At 42.7% G+C, this 17,405-nt stretch overlaps 1 protein-coding gene across 1 annotated transcript in view; it reads right to left on the bottom strand.

The window, feature by feature from the left end:
- The window catches only part of UBR5 (ubiquitin protein ligase E3 component n-recognin 5), a 140,877-nt gene extending 124,148 nt beyond the window's left edge, over positions 1-16,729 (bottom strand). Inside the window, exon 1 of the mRNA XM_073330413.1 lies at positions 16,409-16,729. Within this exon, the coding sequence (XP_073186514.1) occupies positions 16,409-16,470 (62 nt within the window). The 5' untranslated portion in view covers positions 16,471-16,729. The remainder of the gene's footprint in view (positions 1-16,408) is intronic.
- Positions 16,730-17,405: the final 676 nt, after the last annotated feature.

Below are 17,405 nucleotides of genomic sequence, written 5' to 3'. Positions count from 1 at the left end.
GGGGGAAGCAGCTCACACCTTTAAGTCATGGCTTCAAGCTAGCCGCAAAATTAGGCCAACATCAAAGCATCAGTTGTACTTAGTTCACATTTGGAAGGTTCTCTCTGTAGATAGTAGGGATAGAGACTGGGGGAGGGGGGGGTAAATGAAAGCTTAGATGATAGAGAATATGAATGTCATGTAGGCCAATAAATACATTATGTGGGTTGTATGTTTGATATCCCTGCTCAAAGAGAACAATCCAGGAAGAGGGCTTATGAAAGTGACAGCACCTTGAACCAAATTCATCCTTGGTTCAACCCACACTGAAGTCAAAAAACACAAGGCATAAAGTTGGTCCCTGAACATAATGGAGACTTTTAGAACTGCACAGGTACTTATGTGGTATATTTGACAGACTATTTAACTTTCTGACTCCACCTTTTCTTTAGCACACAGCACAGAAATTATTTCCCAAAAGGGAAAATAGATAAGATTATCACTTAGATCAACATCCGAACATACTACACTAAATAAAACAATCTTTACAGATCTATAGTCAATATAAAACCTTATTCCATCAGATGGCATCCCTTCCTTCACAGTAGTCAGTGAGCCTCAGTAGTAGAGTGCTGTTAGTAACAAGAACACAGTGGCAACTGGTTTAGGGAAAAGCAGGCTTTTCAAGATCTCCTCCAATAGTGTACACATGCAGTTTTCAATTATGAGTGTGCTATAGTGCCACAGGGAAACAAGATACTGGTTCAGGGAAGGACCAGATTTTCAAGTCTCCCCCCACTTTCTGGAGGTGACATGGGTGCAAAGAATTGAATAAGTTACTGAGGACTACAGCTATCCCCAGCAGTCTGAATGTCAAGCGGTGTACTTGTGACATATGGAGCCTGGTGGCCTGGAGCTAAATGTGTGAGAGAAACCTCAGAAGCCAGGAGCCACCTGCAGATACACTTTGAAGTTCCAGTAATAGGGAATTATGCAACATATCCAATTTTTTCACATCCACACCTAAGTCTTTGGTAGGCGAGGGCATGTTTATGGATTATTTTAACATAATTCCAAAATGTACTAAAACCCATATCTTGTGAAACTTACAAACTACTTTAGGACATGATGCAATAAGGAGGGTAACAAAACACCTTGATGAAAGGTATGAGCAAGAACAGACAAAGGTAACATCAGTAAGGCAATGTGGATACTCAGCAAAGCCTAGTGCATAGCATAGGGTATATGCAAACGGAGAGGTTTCCACCCCCCCGATAAATTAGCAAATGATTTGTTCAGCTACTTTCTTCTAGCCTACAGCATAAGTGTGTATCCATAGAATCACAGAATATCAGGGTTGGAAGGGACCTCAGGAGGTCATCTAGCCCAACCCCCTGCTCAAAGCAGGACCAATCCCCAATTAAATCATCCCAGCCAGGGCTTTGTCAAGCCTGACCTTAAAAACCTCTAAGGAAGGAGATTCTACCACCTCCCTAGGTAACGCATTCCAGTGTTTCACCACCCTCCTAGTGAAAAAGTTTTTCCTAATATCCAACCTAAACCTCCCCCACTGCAACTTGGGTTTTTAAACAGCGAGAGGGCAGTGGATTTGCAGATCACATTCTTCAAGCTAGAAGATGATCTTGAGAGGACTGGTCCTGCAAGCGTGGTGGTTTTGACACATTTGGTTGGCTTTTCACAGGCACTCTATAACGAGGTGGTATTCCCCTTTAGGGGCTGGGGAGCCTGAAGTAAGCCTGTACAGTTCTGAGGCACAGTTCTTTTAGAATAGATGATTGGGCCTGGCAGAGAAGGGATCATCAGACCAAGCTAGGAATGGGTCAGGTAACTGCCTGATGAGCATCTGATTCCTATAAAGGTTGAAAGAGCTCACTCTCAGGGCTTGTCTACACTACCCGCCGGATCGGCTGGCAGCAATCGATCCAGAGGTGGATCGATTTATCATGTCTAGTATAGACATGATAAATCAACCGCTGAGCGCTCTCCCGTCAACTCCGGTACTCCACCAAAACGAGAAGCACAAGCGGAGTCGACGGGAGAATCTCAGCTGTCAACTTACCACAGTGAAGACACCGCGGTAAGTAGATCCAAGTACATCGACTTCAGCTACTCTATTCACGTAGCTGAAGTTGCGTATCCTAGATTGACCCGGCGTGGTAGCGCAGACAAGCCCTGAGAAGGGGGACCCACAGAAAGCAGGCTAGTTCCAGGGGCAGGCCCTGGAGAAGGTGAACTGCCATGCAGATGCTCTATAGGAGAACTCGGAAAGTGCTGCCAGGAGTAGCGAAGCTCTGGAAAGAAAGCCCCTGGGTCAGGGGAAAGGCAGCTATTGGATTTATGCTGAACTGTTTTACTTTTGGTGTTTGCTAAAGATTGTCAGTGCAATGAATAAATGGTGCCTAAAAAAAGGGACTGACCAGACCCTGGGCATGGCATTCAATCATTCCAAGGCTAGGGAGACAGAACAGCAGCCTATACACACTCACAATCATTAAATGGGAGACATCACATCCTCTTCTGGATCAGATATATAGGTCAATACACAACCATAATCCAGTCCAACAATATTATCTTAAAAGGTACATTCTGAAATAGTATAGGACGAAAAGTCAGTTCTACTTTTCAGATGAGCAAAATCCTCCAAATCCAAAATTAACCACCTCAGCTCCACTTTCTCAACACCAAAAGCAGGTGCAAAAGCCTCTAGTCTTCCTAACTTACAAATACAATAATACAATTGTGAATACAAAACACAGCAGCACATAGATGATCAATGTAAGAACAGTCCAAAGTTAAATTTATCAAATTAAACCTACGGACCATTGTTCTAACTGCAATATTACATTTGAAAATAATTCAGTAAGTCTCACATTTTTAATTTGCTTTAAAATGCAGCCAAAATACAACAGCCAGTATTGTTATGCTGCAGGAATGAGGGAGACTTGTTGCATAATGTGCATTTGGGAAGCTACAGGCTACATAGTGCCTTGATTGTATAACTAAAATCTCTTTCAATTGCTAATGGTAAAACTGCATCATCTAAATACAGAATGTTTAAATAACAAAAATCATTTTCCGTTTTATGTATCAGCAGATATTGCAACCTTGTTTTAGGAGGGAAACAGAGGGGAAAATTGTTTAGGAGACAGTGCTGGGCCACAAAAACAAGCAGCCATACTTTTATCAGAAGTGGGATTTCAGGCTGAATGACTCAAAACTGAAAAGCCAGTCAGCCTCTAGGATGAATAGGTCACTGTACTACTTTGCCTGCATTTCCCAAAAACTGATTATTTCCCCTCTTCATCTACCAGTACAGCAGCCACAACATTTCCAGGTGCTTCCCCCACAGTCTATCCAGCCTTCTGGTTTTATGCTGAGAAACTCATTAAGCATCACACTATATAGCTCTTGCTTCATATTGTGCCTGAAGCCACACTGTTTAGGGTAGCAATCTTGGCAGATATAAGCTGTCTCAACCTGCTTTGACTGAATCACTGGCCCTGCACAGTGGTGCAGTTTTTCAGCAGATATTAAAAACTGAGGTACTGGTCACTCCTGGGAACAATAACTTTTTGCAGGAGTGGGACTGTTCTGATCACATTACATTCTGGCTGCCTATTTTCCCACCGTAACAAAATACGGTATTGGATACCTTAAAATTCTTTGCAACATTTCTATGTACTGTTAAATAGCTCCAGAGTTCTATCCTACAGATGGGCACATTTCAGAAGTGGGTGAAACAGTCCTGACAGCAAAGCCTATGAAATGCTATATAAGTAATCCAAAGGAAAAAAAATATACAAATGAGATGGACCACTATGTGTCCAGTAGGAAGTAACAAGAGGGAGCCTCTAAAAAAAAAAAACAAAAAAAAAAACAAACCAACCTTCTGCCATTATACCACTGAATAAAAGCAAACACAATTTTTTCTTTAAAGTACTTTTTAAAAGGTGACCAAGAAAGGCCAGGGTGGAAGAAAAGGTCCCCACACTTTGCTTCTTTATGCAGTATAAAGAAAGCCTGAAATTTGGGGGGAGGTAATTTTTTTTCCATTAGAAATTCAGATTTTTGTCTACCCTCTTTAACCTGGAAGACTCTACAGGCAATTGCTATGAATAAGAAATCGGACACAATATAAATGAAATCTGAGAGGGGAAGCTATTATTATTTGAAATGTTTAAAACATGTGTTTGGATAACAGTTAAGAAACACTAGAGAAAAGTGTCAAAGATTTGACATCTTCAACCCCTTAATATTACAGGATGAGAAAGCTCGTAATCCATATTTCAGATCTATGAGTGCAGCAAAATCCGGGAAGCAGAGACTTGATATTTTTGGTATTTCAAAAGAACAAGCAGCAGGTTTTGGGGTCTTCTTTGAGGTGGGGGTTAAGTTTTCAGGAACTTTACACAAAATAGAGAAGATAATTTTGCATGTCACCTATGAAGGGTGATTTAAAATTTTAATCTAGTTGTAAAAATTGAACAATTTTTAAATAATTTGTAGGAAATCTTCATTTTACCTGTTTGTTATGGGGCCAGATCGTCCTCTTACCTAAATAAATAGCAAGACTCATTGACTTTAATGGTGGCTGAATCAGGCCAATAGCTTGTGACCAAAGAAGTGCCACTCAGGTAAATGCATGAAGGTGGCTAAGCATTTTGATGATTGTATTAAGATAAGTTATTAGAAAATTTAGTGCAACACAGACACTTATTTGTACATATTACGTAGTGTCAAACTGCAAGGGGGTGAAGTTTAATACTAAAATCCAATTAAATTATTTGTTTAGTCTGATCACTCCCAACCAGCAGCAGGGCCTCATTGCACTAAGTTTGGAGAAACATACAGAAAGACAACTTTGGTCTCAAAGAACTTACAAACTTACAAAAAGACAAGAGATATAAAATGTGTGTGAAAGGGATATATAGCATATAAGTAATCAGGGCAATGACAAGCATAAGTCTTGTAAGTTTTTATATATATAAAAACTGAACAAAGACTTGGACCTATCATCACTCTGATGATTTTTTATTATATATATATATATATATATATATATAATGTTATATCCTCCTTTTAGGTTTAAGGATATTTTGAGAGAGTTCCATTCCAGCTGGATAGGAAAAATGTGTTTCATTCCACAGGCTAGTGGGGGGGAAGGAGGTGGGATCGGAAAGAACTGTTGAAGCAGGAGTGGATAAAGTGCAAGGGAAACTGAGGGGGAAGAGAGAAGATGGCAAGCAAAATAATAAGCAGGGAGAATTAGATTAGGCAGATGAAGAAATGCTGCAGCAGGAGAGGTTCAAGGTGAAGAGACTAACAACTACTAGCAATACAGCACATGAAAAAAGAAATCCAGAGTCTAAGTTTGAGCAGAGTGAATGATGTTAAGAGGCAATGCAGGATCCTCCTGGCTATTACTGCTGATTCCCATTTGGAAGGGAGGCTGCCAAGGCTCGTGTCCTGGGAAGTGACGAAGAAGTCTGTTTTACATTAAAGCACTACTGGAATACAGTAATAATGGACCTAAATTACCCACATCTTCGGCTGTGGCTAGTACTGGCTGCTTTGAGTAAAGAGCAGCAAACAGCTTGTGCATGTGTGTTTTTCTACACAATATTTTATATTAAAAGATAAACTGAGAAATTATGAAAGTCTCCCACCTTCATGCTTCCATCTGCTAAGTTACAATTCTATTGTCACAAACTAAATCAGCAAAACTGAACGTCACACAGCAGTAAAACAGTAAAACAGCAGTGATCAATTGCTTCTGGTGACTCAGCAAAGAGGTATTAAAAACAGCAAAACATTTTGAAAACTCCCTTTGTAACTGGTATTCTTTAGTAAAACCATTTTATCTATGTATGGTATTACAACTAATTCATTGCAGTTGTCTTTTAAAACTTGCAGTTGCAGGTTCTCACTGCACTCCTCCTACAGTTTGACCAGCCTTTAAAAAAATAAATAAATAAAAAGGCATTTGGGAGCATTAACCTATTCCCAATGTAAAATGTTTTTGAAAAATACAAAATGAAATGAGAAAACCAACTGGAAGAGGAGGGGCAGAAGACACTTTGGAAAGATCATTTCTGTCAGGAGAAGGGAGCTGGAGCAATAGGGCATGGGGAGAGCCTGAACCAAAAACCTGGAAAAACGAACAAACTAACGTAATTAATTTCCTCAATTATTTTTAAATCTACAAAGAAATCCTTAGGAGCCATTTTACAACATAGTTTTGGTGGGGGTTTTTGGGTAACAATCTTGTCCCAATCCACATCTATCAAACTAATAAGTACAGAGAAAGACAATGCATGCAAAATATACCATTATCTTAATCAAAGGCCCATTTTGTAACTGCAATAAGATTAATTGTGTAGTAGTGTTGATAAATGCACAAACTGTTTGCATTTGAAGCATTTCTCCTCAAGCCCCAACACACCTAAGATGTACAGCCTGTCCTGTCTTAAGATTTAATTATCAAGACTTGGCAGGAGAAGGGCTGGGGGGAGAGCACTCTCTCATTCATCAGTAGGAAAGTTCCCTGGGCAAACGGGGACCAGCAGCAACAGAATGAAATGCAGAACTGAGACAGTTCTGCTTTGCTAAAAGACTTATGTTTCTCAACAGGCATGGTAAAGGCAAACTCCATATTTAAGTTCTGCTCTGCAATTAGATTCCCACACAGGCAGTTTATTGAACTTATGTACATCCAACTGCAGCATCAGGACCTTAGTAAACATTAGCCACCGATGGAGGATACAAAAGATGGGGCTGGTCAGCAGGATTGAGGAACTACATCTTAATAAGCCTCACAACTTCCCCAACAAGTGCTATGTTTGAATCTCAGATGGGTTGGAGGTACATTTGTAGTATGGACTTTGAGTAAACAGATTTAGCTCTTCAGCAACATTTTTCAAACTGTGTTACAAATCTTTAGTGTCACTTCTTTTGAAGGTGAATGTCATATCCTATGTGGTTTAGGTTCTACAACCTGTGGTTTTCACATAGAAGCCACTCAAAGAAGCAAAAATGAGGAAAACTTCAAGATTAAATAAACAATCCTTCAGATCCTGATTTTGTTTTGGAATAGTTAATCACCATCCTGAGCACTACGCTTGTATCTTGCATCTCCTTTCCCACTTTTTGATTGTGTCTTTATAGATCAGCATTTCAAACATGTAACAGACATCATCCTGCCACATACAGGACCTAGTTGTCTTACAATTCAAAATGCATGAATAGTGATAAAGCCAACTACATATTTATTTATCTATGCTCTTGAATAAGCTTACAAATGACCAGTTTAAAACAATCATTATGAATAGAGGTGCTTCTCACATATTCACAACTTTCAGAAATTTTCTATGTTTTATCTCAGAAAGTAGGTTTTTTGTGCAACAAAATCCTGTTATCTGTCTTCTGAATCAGTGGGATGGTGCAGGTAAAATATTTCTCCAACTTAAAAGGTTCTGCCAAAAAAAGGATGGCGGGGGGAAAGAGTGGATACTTGGTATGCAGGTGAGCCATTGCTTTAATGAATTATTTCAAAATTGCTTAATGACCACAGACTTCATTTGAGAGGGGTATTGCTCCAGGTTAGACACAATGCAGATACATGTACAATTTGAACTGCACACTTCTTAAACTTGTTAAAAGGCCGTCTTTGCCTAAGTTGTTTGTTGCCTCAACTTCCATTTTCTTGTCCCCAGACAGTCCCCCAATCTATTCATTCTACCTACCTAAGTTTTATTCTACTGCCCACCACTGTAGTATATGACACCCAGATCCTCACCAGTATTTAGACTAACTTCCACTAAAGTCCATGGGGTAAATCTCTTTGAGATTCTCAGCCTGATTGCTTTCCATGTAAGAAGTCTCCTGCAAGAGAGACTTCATGGAGTCTCTGACATGGTTTTTTAAAATATTCTGTGCAATTTAAACCATTCTAAGGGGCAAGGAGGCTGTAGAGCTGATATGTGGTGCGGTGATAAGAATAGGCTATAACAGGAATGTTTTGCAAACTTAACTACCGAGGATGCTAAGAGTGCAACCACTATAAAAGATGAGCATTCTGTCAGTTACCCTGAACCCCCATCTGTGATATATATAATACACATGCCCCACATTTAAGACAATATTATAATTACAAAGTCATAATTGTAAAAATAAGTATAGCTGCAACACACTGGAAAACTGTAGTATTTAGGTATACTGTTTGGGTGAAGCAATGTATAATTTACATTTATGTAAAAATTTCTTTCATTTTTGTATCTACTCTATCCCTCTAAATAGTCTTTCTAGTTACTAAGAACATATGATCACACACAAAATCTGTCTTAAAGCCTAACTTGTGGATTTATGGCACCAAATTTATCATATTACAAATTCATTCAGCATGGCAACTAAAGCAACTGTCATCAGGAATTATTTTAACGTATGACAATATACTTAGTATGCTGAAACTAACCACATTAGTATACGTGATTAGTTGGTTATAGGTTAAGTTTTACAATGAATTAAAACATTGCAAAAATATCTGTACTAGTCACAAAAATCCTACTTTTGTATATGATCAAAATCTGAGTATTTTTCTGATTTACGTATCTATCCTCAAGATGTGGCCAATATAATCTCAAACCATTGGGCTAATCTAGCAAGACTAGTAAACACAAAATCTGATCCCAAAGGCAATCCTAAAACTGGAGGATGGAGGGGAAGGAGGACAAGGGATTGGAGAATGTGTGTGACCAGCCTGCTACCCAGATAAACTCTTCCGCTGGCTCTGCTCAGCTACTTGCACCTTAGACCACACTTTAGGAAGTGTATGCATAGCCAATTATGCATTTGCTGTCCTCGAAATCAAGTTTGGGGTGCAGTGGTTGAGCAGAGCCTATTACTACTGACATTTAAGAATAGGCCTTCTCCCCCAAACCCTTCATTCCCATTTTCAATCTCAGGTTTGAGATGCCACTCAGAAAAAGAATTCACAGTTTGTATATGAACATCAGATTAGAAGTTTGTCCTTGAGGAAAGTACACAAAGTATGCATACAATGCAATTTCACTTTAAAAAAAATCTTTAACAACCCAAGTGCTAACATGACTGCAGAAAAGTTGCATCAACCATACTTATTTGACAACTGAACTAGAGAACCAAGTTGTCCATGGACAAGTGTCAATTAAAAAATGTATTTATTTTTGCAGTCTGACGCTATGTCTACACTAGAAACTTCAAAGTGCTGCCGCTGGAGCACTCCCACGGCAGCGCTTAGAAGCGAGAGTGTGGTCATGCACTGGTAACCCACCTCCACGAGGGGAATAGCTCCGAGCGCTGGGAGCAGTGCTGTCCACACTATGCTGTCCACACTATGCTCTTGCTGCGCTCAGGGGGGTGATTATTCATTCTCCTGAGCCAGCAAGTTAGAGCGCTATAAAATGTAAGTATGGAAAAGCCCTGAGCTTCTATAAAAGTCCTTTACATAGTAAATTTTGCGACTACAGAACTAAAGAAAGTGCAGACAGAGCTTTCTGAGTATTTTAACTACAGTGGACTCTGTCAAGAATATAGCCAATAGCAGCTAAAACCGAGAAGTTGGTGAACTTGCTACATGACTTACCCTTAAAATAAAAAAAACAAAAACAACATAAGCCCTAATTCATCAGTGCATAAGTCAACAATTGCTTTCTACCTGTGGTCCCTGGACCTCTAGGGGGTCCGCAGACTATGTTTAAGATTTCCGAAGAGGTCCGGCACCTCATTCAACATTTTTTAGGGATCCACAAATGAAAAAATGTTGAAAACCACAGCACTAGCAGCTTGGAGTTTGGACAAAACGTCTCCTATTGGCAGGCTATTCCACAATTTTACATTATAGAGATTCTTGTAACTTTCTTCTGGAGTATCTGGTACTGTTTGACCACTATCATAGACAGGATACTGTGCTACACAGACCAAAGATCTCAACTGGTACAGAAAAGTCTTTATAGTACAAAGGTTTGCATACTGCTGCCTGCAGACCATTAGCAGTCTGAAGAGCTGGTGGTCATATGGCTTCTTGTCTCCACCTCCTAAATTGCATTAGGGAGAACTACAAATATACTGAATATTTTCTAAGTCAGAAATTGCTGTAGTTGCCAGAGACTTTGTGTAATCATGAATGGATGAGGAGATGATTGACAGGAATATCTCTATTAAAACACAGTTTACCCTATGAAAGAACTCGAGAATTCCTTCTACCCCGATATAATGTGACCCAACAGAACATGAATTTGGCTATAACGCAGTAAAGCAGCGCTCCAGGGGGGAGGAGTGCGGGGGGGCTGCACACTCTGGTGGATCAAAGCAAGTTCGATATAACGCGGTTTCACCTATAACACGGTAAGATTTTTTGGCTCCCGAAGACAGCATTATATTGGGAAAGAGGTGTACAAACCATTACAGCATTTCAACAATTTTTATCTCATCTTCAAAAAATAGTTCTATTATGCAGTTGTTTATAATTAAGTACTGTTAAACCTTCTGGGATAAAATGGTGGATTTTGGCAACAAAGACTGGTAAAGGAAAAAAATTCTACAGGTATGCAAAGATAGCTCTGTTTCCAGAAAGTGATTATTAGTATTAAATTAATCCTTATATAATCAATTGCATACAAACTTGGGTCTGTTACAGACAGGGGCATACGAGTTTTATTGTTTACTGCCTAGAAACATAAGCTACAATCAATGGCCAATACCTAAAAATGTGTATGAAGTATTGTAAATAAAAGTTTACCATCCCACGTCATCCCACCGTATTGGTTAGCTTTCACAACATACAGCAGTCTAAGAAATCAATATCCTTGATCTTCTAACAGCAGCATTATGAGGAGTTTTAAACATAAATTTCTAATTTGTTTTTTCAAAGGAGGGGATTGTTCTAAGACTAAGCTTTTCAGATACTGATACTTTCCTCAAGACAATAAATAGATACAGTAAAACCTAAGAGTTACCTCGGGAATGGAGGTTGTCCGTAACTCTGAAATGGTCTGCAACTCTGAACAAGATGTTACGGACTTCAGCGGAGGAGTTCGGGCTGCAGCTCCTGACTCTAGGGGCCGCCAGGACTCCCAGGCTTTAGATCGGGGTGTGTGTGGGGGGGGCCACTGGAGCATCACTGCTTTAGATCGGGGGGGGAGAGCGCTGGAGCTTGAGGCTTCAGCTCCGCAGCTCCATTCTGGTTTCAGCCCCGCAGAGGGCGGCAGGATCAGGGCTTCAGCCTTCTGCTCCCAGTTTCGGGTGTTAGCTATGGGCGGGGGTGGGGGGAGAGCGCTGGGGCTGAAACCAGCACTCCCCTTGTAGCTAAAGCCCCAATCCCCAGCACCCTCCACCCCCACCCCCCGCTAAAACCAGGAGAGGAGCTGCAGGGCTGAAGCGCCGATCCCCAGCACGTGCCCCACACCCACACCCCCACCGACACACAGAATCCATCCCTGGCATTGGTCCCCTCAACCCCACACTGAAACCGGGAGCAGATCCGTGGGGCAAAAGCCCCAAGCCCCAACACTCCACCCTGGTCTACAGCCCTGAGCCCCACTGCTCCCAATGGTCAGAAGCCACAAGCCCCACCTCTGCCTGTAGCCCTGACCCCAAACACACACCCTGCGGCTGCAGCCCCAACACAGTACATTATTTGCTTTTTTTGGTCTGCACTGCTGCCTCATTGAGGACTTCAGGTTTCACAGGGTGTCTGGTAGACTGGTAAATCCGTAACTCTGGTGTTCATATCTTTTAAATACAGTAGACCCTCGATGTTTTATCGTAACTTATTACAGGAGGCAGACATGTCATTCCCATTAAAACTTCTGGATTAAGTTTTAATCCCATATGCATTTAAGAGACTAAGTCCTTCAAAGAAAATCCCAACACAACTGACTTGTAACTAAAGTCTTGTCTACACAAGAAAGTTACAATGGGTAAAAGGCTAATTAGAGGTCATGGACCCACCAGTTCCCTGCCTCTCCCCAGATACCCTTTCTGCATCAGCGAAGGAGCGCCTGTGGAGCTATACTCCATGGAGGTACACACTGCATCCATGGTGTCCAGCCCCGGACACATTAAAACGCTACAAAGCAAAGGGATACCCCAAGTATATTAATATCTTTACTGCCAACTGTCTCAGTAGCTAGGCACTTCTGTTTTAAAAATTAAAGCCATAAACTATTGTGTCACCTGTACTCTGCAGAAAGAAAATTTCTAGATCATCAAGTTGCAGACTGCATCTTGAATTTAAATTTATTCTATTTGGTCTGCAGAGGAGAAATTGTTTGGGGAAAATCTCCAAGTCACCTATTTTTCTAACAAATACACTACTGCTCTGGAAAAACTTCATTAGTTCAATTCATCCTAAAGAAAGATGAGCAAATCAGTTAATCATTTCAAAAAATGAATCCTAATACAAGCCCCACATATTGCCTTCCTTTTAAACACCATCTTGTACTTTGTTTTCTCCAGAATAAACAGCTTCTAGACAACTACTGAATACCTTGAATAAGTTAATTTAACAATACTTCAACTTCTATGAGACAGTACTAAGGGACACCATCAAGGTGGACTCCAGTTATTTAAAAAAAAAAAATTAAAAATCAAAGTCCCCTTCCCAATTTTGTGGGTTCTACAATCATTTCTTTAAAATCATTTCTTTCCTTTCCCCTGTTATTGGGTGAAATGCCTACTCAGATAAAGAGGAGACTAATTATGTTGGGGGAAATTAGTGCAAACTATATGCTAACTGCAGTCAAATTCACAAAGTGAAAAGATTTTTCCTCAAATTTCAGGTGTTACTTGTAACAATAGGAGGTAAAACATTTTCAGAAAACAGTGCTCTTTTAATTGACTTTGCCTCCTTCATACATTATGTCTGCTGCTCTAAATTTACACTGGTTAAATGCCTTATTTTAAGTTCTGAGACCATCCAATATCTTGATTCACAGGAGAGTTACATGTGTAAATTCCTCATGGTTCAACAGGAAATATATCCCAAATATTAAATTTAAACACTTGATACTCATCCATTTATGATTTCAGGAGACCAACTTAATGTAGGGTTTTTTTGCACAGAGTATTACAGTGGGCTGTCAAAATGGAATTCTGCTCACAAAAATCAGATCGAGAAGCAATTAAAAGCTGCAGTGGGGATGGAGAAAAGTGACTTTGCCTGCTGACAGTATTCATGGTAGAAAGAATAGCAAGTCTAGAAAAAGAAAAGCAAACTCTATAAAATGGAAAAAAGATGTGGAAAAGCATCTTACAGCTCAACAGGAATTTCTAAATGCATATTTATGTGAAATCACAAGTATAAAGCTATCTAGGCCCCGTTATATTGTCACATTACAGCGATAAGTAGTACTGCTATAAACAAAAATGAATTGGCATTTCCTGAATAACACCCACCACACAAACCCTATTTATGAACCCCTTTGAATTCAGTGTTACAAGTTCTCATACACATTTACCACATTTCTAGTAAAATTATGTTTGTGAAGAGGATACTTACAATTTTCTGCTCCGATCAAGAAGACACTTGATTCAACAGAAGTCACTACTTAATAGCACTTTTACAGCTTTTTTTCTATGTATTAATTACCACATTTTTTTGAAGCTTCCTGTACTAAATAAAAAAGTCTTAAGGTGCTGGTGCTGTGGTAAAATAAATTTAGGAAGTGCCAGAAGGACTGAAGGGTCATATTCAGTACAGATAACTGAGGGGCACACACCTTGTAATTCTTGTAGACCAAGGTAATTGCATTTGCACATACTGGGAGCTTCTTGAATTCCTTCATTCCAGGCCACAAGCTCCCCTTGTGCCATTCATCTCTTTCAGCAGCACCACACAACTTCCTCCAACCCCTCCCTCATGTTGGGACTATGTGTACCCTCCTATACTACCACTACAACACACCAGGATCCCTCAACCTCCTCCCTGCCAGGGGTCTGTATACCTCCCATTCTCCATCTTCCCATACCAGAGTTCCCCAATCTTCTCCTCGTGCCAGCTGTCAGTTCTCTGTACCGTCCCATTACTCCTTCCCCCTATGTCAGAGGTTTTGTGTTCTCCCCATACCAGGGTCTCCTAATCGCCCCACACTAGAGGGTCCAGAGTGCTCTCCTCATTCGTCCGCCCACATTCCAAAATCCCCCATTCTACCACCCATAGGAGGGGCTCTGTGCACATCTGCTTTCCTCTTCCACCATAGCAGGTACCCTACACTTAACACCTCTTTCCCTACCCATTCCAGTGTCCCCCATTCACCCTACCCCCAGGGGCTGTGCTCACACTCCTATTCCCCCCACTGTTATTTTTCCTTGTCTGGGAGGAAAAAGTCATTCAATGTATTAAGATGTTAAACTCTGCTGGGAGGACACACAGAGATGAGCCAGGTATATTGTTATGCTGGAAGGCATTAATGGGTGTCATCAACCTGTTTGATATATAAATAATTGCAGAGGTGCTTTTTTAATTGGATAGCTGAGACGCCATATATCTGCCATTTTTCCCCTCTCATTTTTCCAATTTTCCCCCAAATCACTAGAATTCCGGCAACTGACCCCTAGCACTTTTCTTGTTATTTTGGAATTGATCAAAAGTGGTGTTCAAAACTTACTGCATTACTGAGAAACAGAGAAATGCAGGTTAGCCTTCACAAGCTCAGCCAATAAACAAGACAGGTGATGTGTTAAAGCAAAACCTGGAGCATTCCTTCAATACACTTGGAGCAATGTGCGTAATTACATGCTGAATAACAGTCTCGTCATATTTTTTAAAAACATGCTGGCTCTTTCAAGATCAAAAAATCTTCATATACCAGAAGTTAGATGAAAAAATGGAAATATCCCAGCATTGTATCAGTGCTCACCTTCTCCTGCAGGAAGCAACTGCATGCCATACAAGAACGCATTACTGTGAAGGAGGTCAATCTCCCAGCAGTAGTTATGCCGCCTCTTTTGGGAAGCACATGACAAACAAGTGTCCTGTAAGATGTGTCACCGGGTCACTCCAAAAAAGTTACACCCAACTGACAAGCTTCAGGTCAGGGCCCCCTTTTATCACTACAAATCTCTCCTCTCTGTTTAAGGTCAAAGATGAAGCAGTTTGGGTGAAATATGATCCTTAAAATGACTTACTTTGCTCACTGTAAACATTAAGCCCCCTGAATCTCAAATGTTGTTTAATGGAGGCATTTCAGCACTCTCTCTTTTCCTACTCCAAATTACTCAGTGAGACATGATCATGGAAGCAGCCTAGATCTATGCTCAAACCTGGGAGGCAGCAAAGGACGGAAGTCCATAACCAAAGGCCCATACAGCCTGATAAGAAAGAAGATTACTTGGATTTCCACCCTATAACTAAATCTAGGACTTCTCTATTATTAACCACAAACAATTTGACAGGGAATTAATATAAGCTGAGAATTTATCAATTCAGATCCTATTAAGAATTTATATTTGTGAAATTTACTAGCTGCAGAAAACTCTATTAATAAGGATTAGAAGAAGACAACAGAGAATTCTAAGATGTCTCACACCTCTTGACATTTAAATAAAAGGTTTCCTTTCTTCCCCAGGCCTGTTTTAGTTTCTTCATAACTTGCATTTTTCTCACCGTATTCTAAAATACAATTGTAAAGTTTCCAAACACCACACTCAAAGATGCAATGTGTTTCCATGTCTCTCTCCCTTGCCTGAGCTACCACAGTCAGCACTTTACAGAACAGCCCTTTTCAAAATAAAAGCCTAAAACCCAGTACAGACATTTATATTTATCCCACTTTATACTTCCCTCCCCGTCCTTGTGTATGTTCTATCATTTTCACCCCCTACCTCCCAACCGCATCGTCTGTCAATTCATCGTTGATTTATATGGACAATTTTTTGCTCCTCCTCAGCCTCAGCTCAGGAGTAATGATAACCCACTTCTCAGATGGGGAGCCTGGTACAACCCCGGTGTCCCCTGACCAGTGAAAGCTGGGCGGAGAGAGGCGGGGAAGGGAGCGAGACACTCACTCGCAGAGGTCACGATCTCCCAGCACCCAGAGTCTGCGGTGTCCGGGGACTATAAGGAAATGACCATGTTTTAAACCGTGCAGCTAGGCGCCTCCCCTCACCGTCCCCGCAGAGAGGGGGCAGGGGGAGAGAGAGTTGACCCACCCCTCTGATAACCCGCTTCTCTGCCCGGTGTCCAGTGTAACTCTTCACCGACCCCGCGGACACCCACACGGCGAGGCTTCCTCCCCTTCCCAGAGCCCCGCCACACGCCGCGCTCCGGCCGCCAGACACATGGGCCCAGCCCCTCCCCTCACACACGGGGGCCGGGCCGCGCCCCTCCCCTCTCCGCCTTGCGTCCCCCTCAGCCACATGGGCCTCCCCTCACCGGTCATTAAGCTGGTCCTCGGTGCCCGGCAGCGGGTGCACCACGAAGTGGATCGATGTCATGTTGCGCTCCCCCCCCCCAGAGGCAGGCAGAGGCCAGGCACACAATGGGGTGGGGGGGCTCGGCGTCTCCCCCGGGGCGGCGGGGGCGCTCGCACCCGCAGGCAGAGTCCTTCCCTCACCGCAGCGACGCGACGCGGAGCGGGGTGCGGGGACCCGAGACGGCAGCGTCAGGAAGAGACTCGCTCCGCGCCGCACTCACACACGCACCGCCATCTTAACTTCCAGCGGCCCCTTCTCCTTTCTCCCTCCCCTCCTCCTTGCGCTGCGCCGCGCCGGGCTGGGCGGGGCGCTGACTGACCGACCGCGATGCAAGGCGCGCGCTTACTGGCGCCTGGGAGGCCCATCGGCAGTGTGTCTGTAAGGTCGTAGCGGATTGGGCCAGCTAGTCTGTAAAGCGCGAGTACGTCGGACGTGAAGTACGTGGAGACCACGTGCTCCTGGGAGAAGCGGTGGGGGGGTGGGGTTGCGGCGCGGTGCCCGCTCCGGCGCGGGGGAGGGGAAGAGGGCGCGGCGGCGGCGTGGCTCGCTATGGCTGGCGGGAGGGCGGCCGGCCCAGTCACCCGTGCTCGGCTCCCGGCGGCAGCTTGAGGCTTTTGGCCTGGCGCGTCTGGGCGCTGGTCCGCCCCAGTGCTGCCTGGAGGGCTGTGCCGAGAGGGCGACCCCGGCACTGGCAGGTCGGGGTTCGGGGTCTCCGCGGGAACGCTGGGAGCCCGGGTCGGCGGCGGCTGGAAGGCGTTGCCGCACGGGAGTCTGCCGCACGGGAGGGGCGGGCTGCCCGCTGCGGTCTGGGGGGGGATGGGGGGGCTAACACCAACAGGCGCTAACTAACGACACTGACCACGGTGGTCTGGACGCTTAAATACTTGTGAGTGGACCAGGCTAGCGATTACAGTGGCGTTTGCCAGCTAACCAGTAGCTAATACGGCGACAATGAG

This window comes from Lepidochelys kempii, chromosome 2 (genome assembly GCF_965140285.1).
Source record: "Lepidochelys kempii isolate rLepKem1 chromosome 2, rLepKem1.hap1, whole genome shotgun sequence".
In the NCBI taxonomy this organism is placed as follows: Eukaryota; Metazoa; Chordata; order Testudines; family Cheloniidae; genus Lepidochelys; species Lepidochelys kempii.
This window is presented reverse-complemented; position numbering and strand designations above follow the sequence as displayed.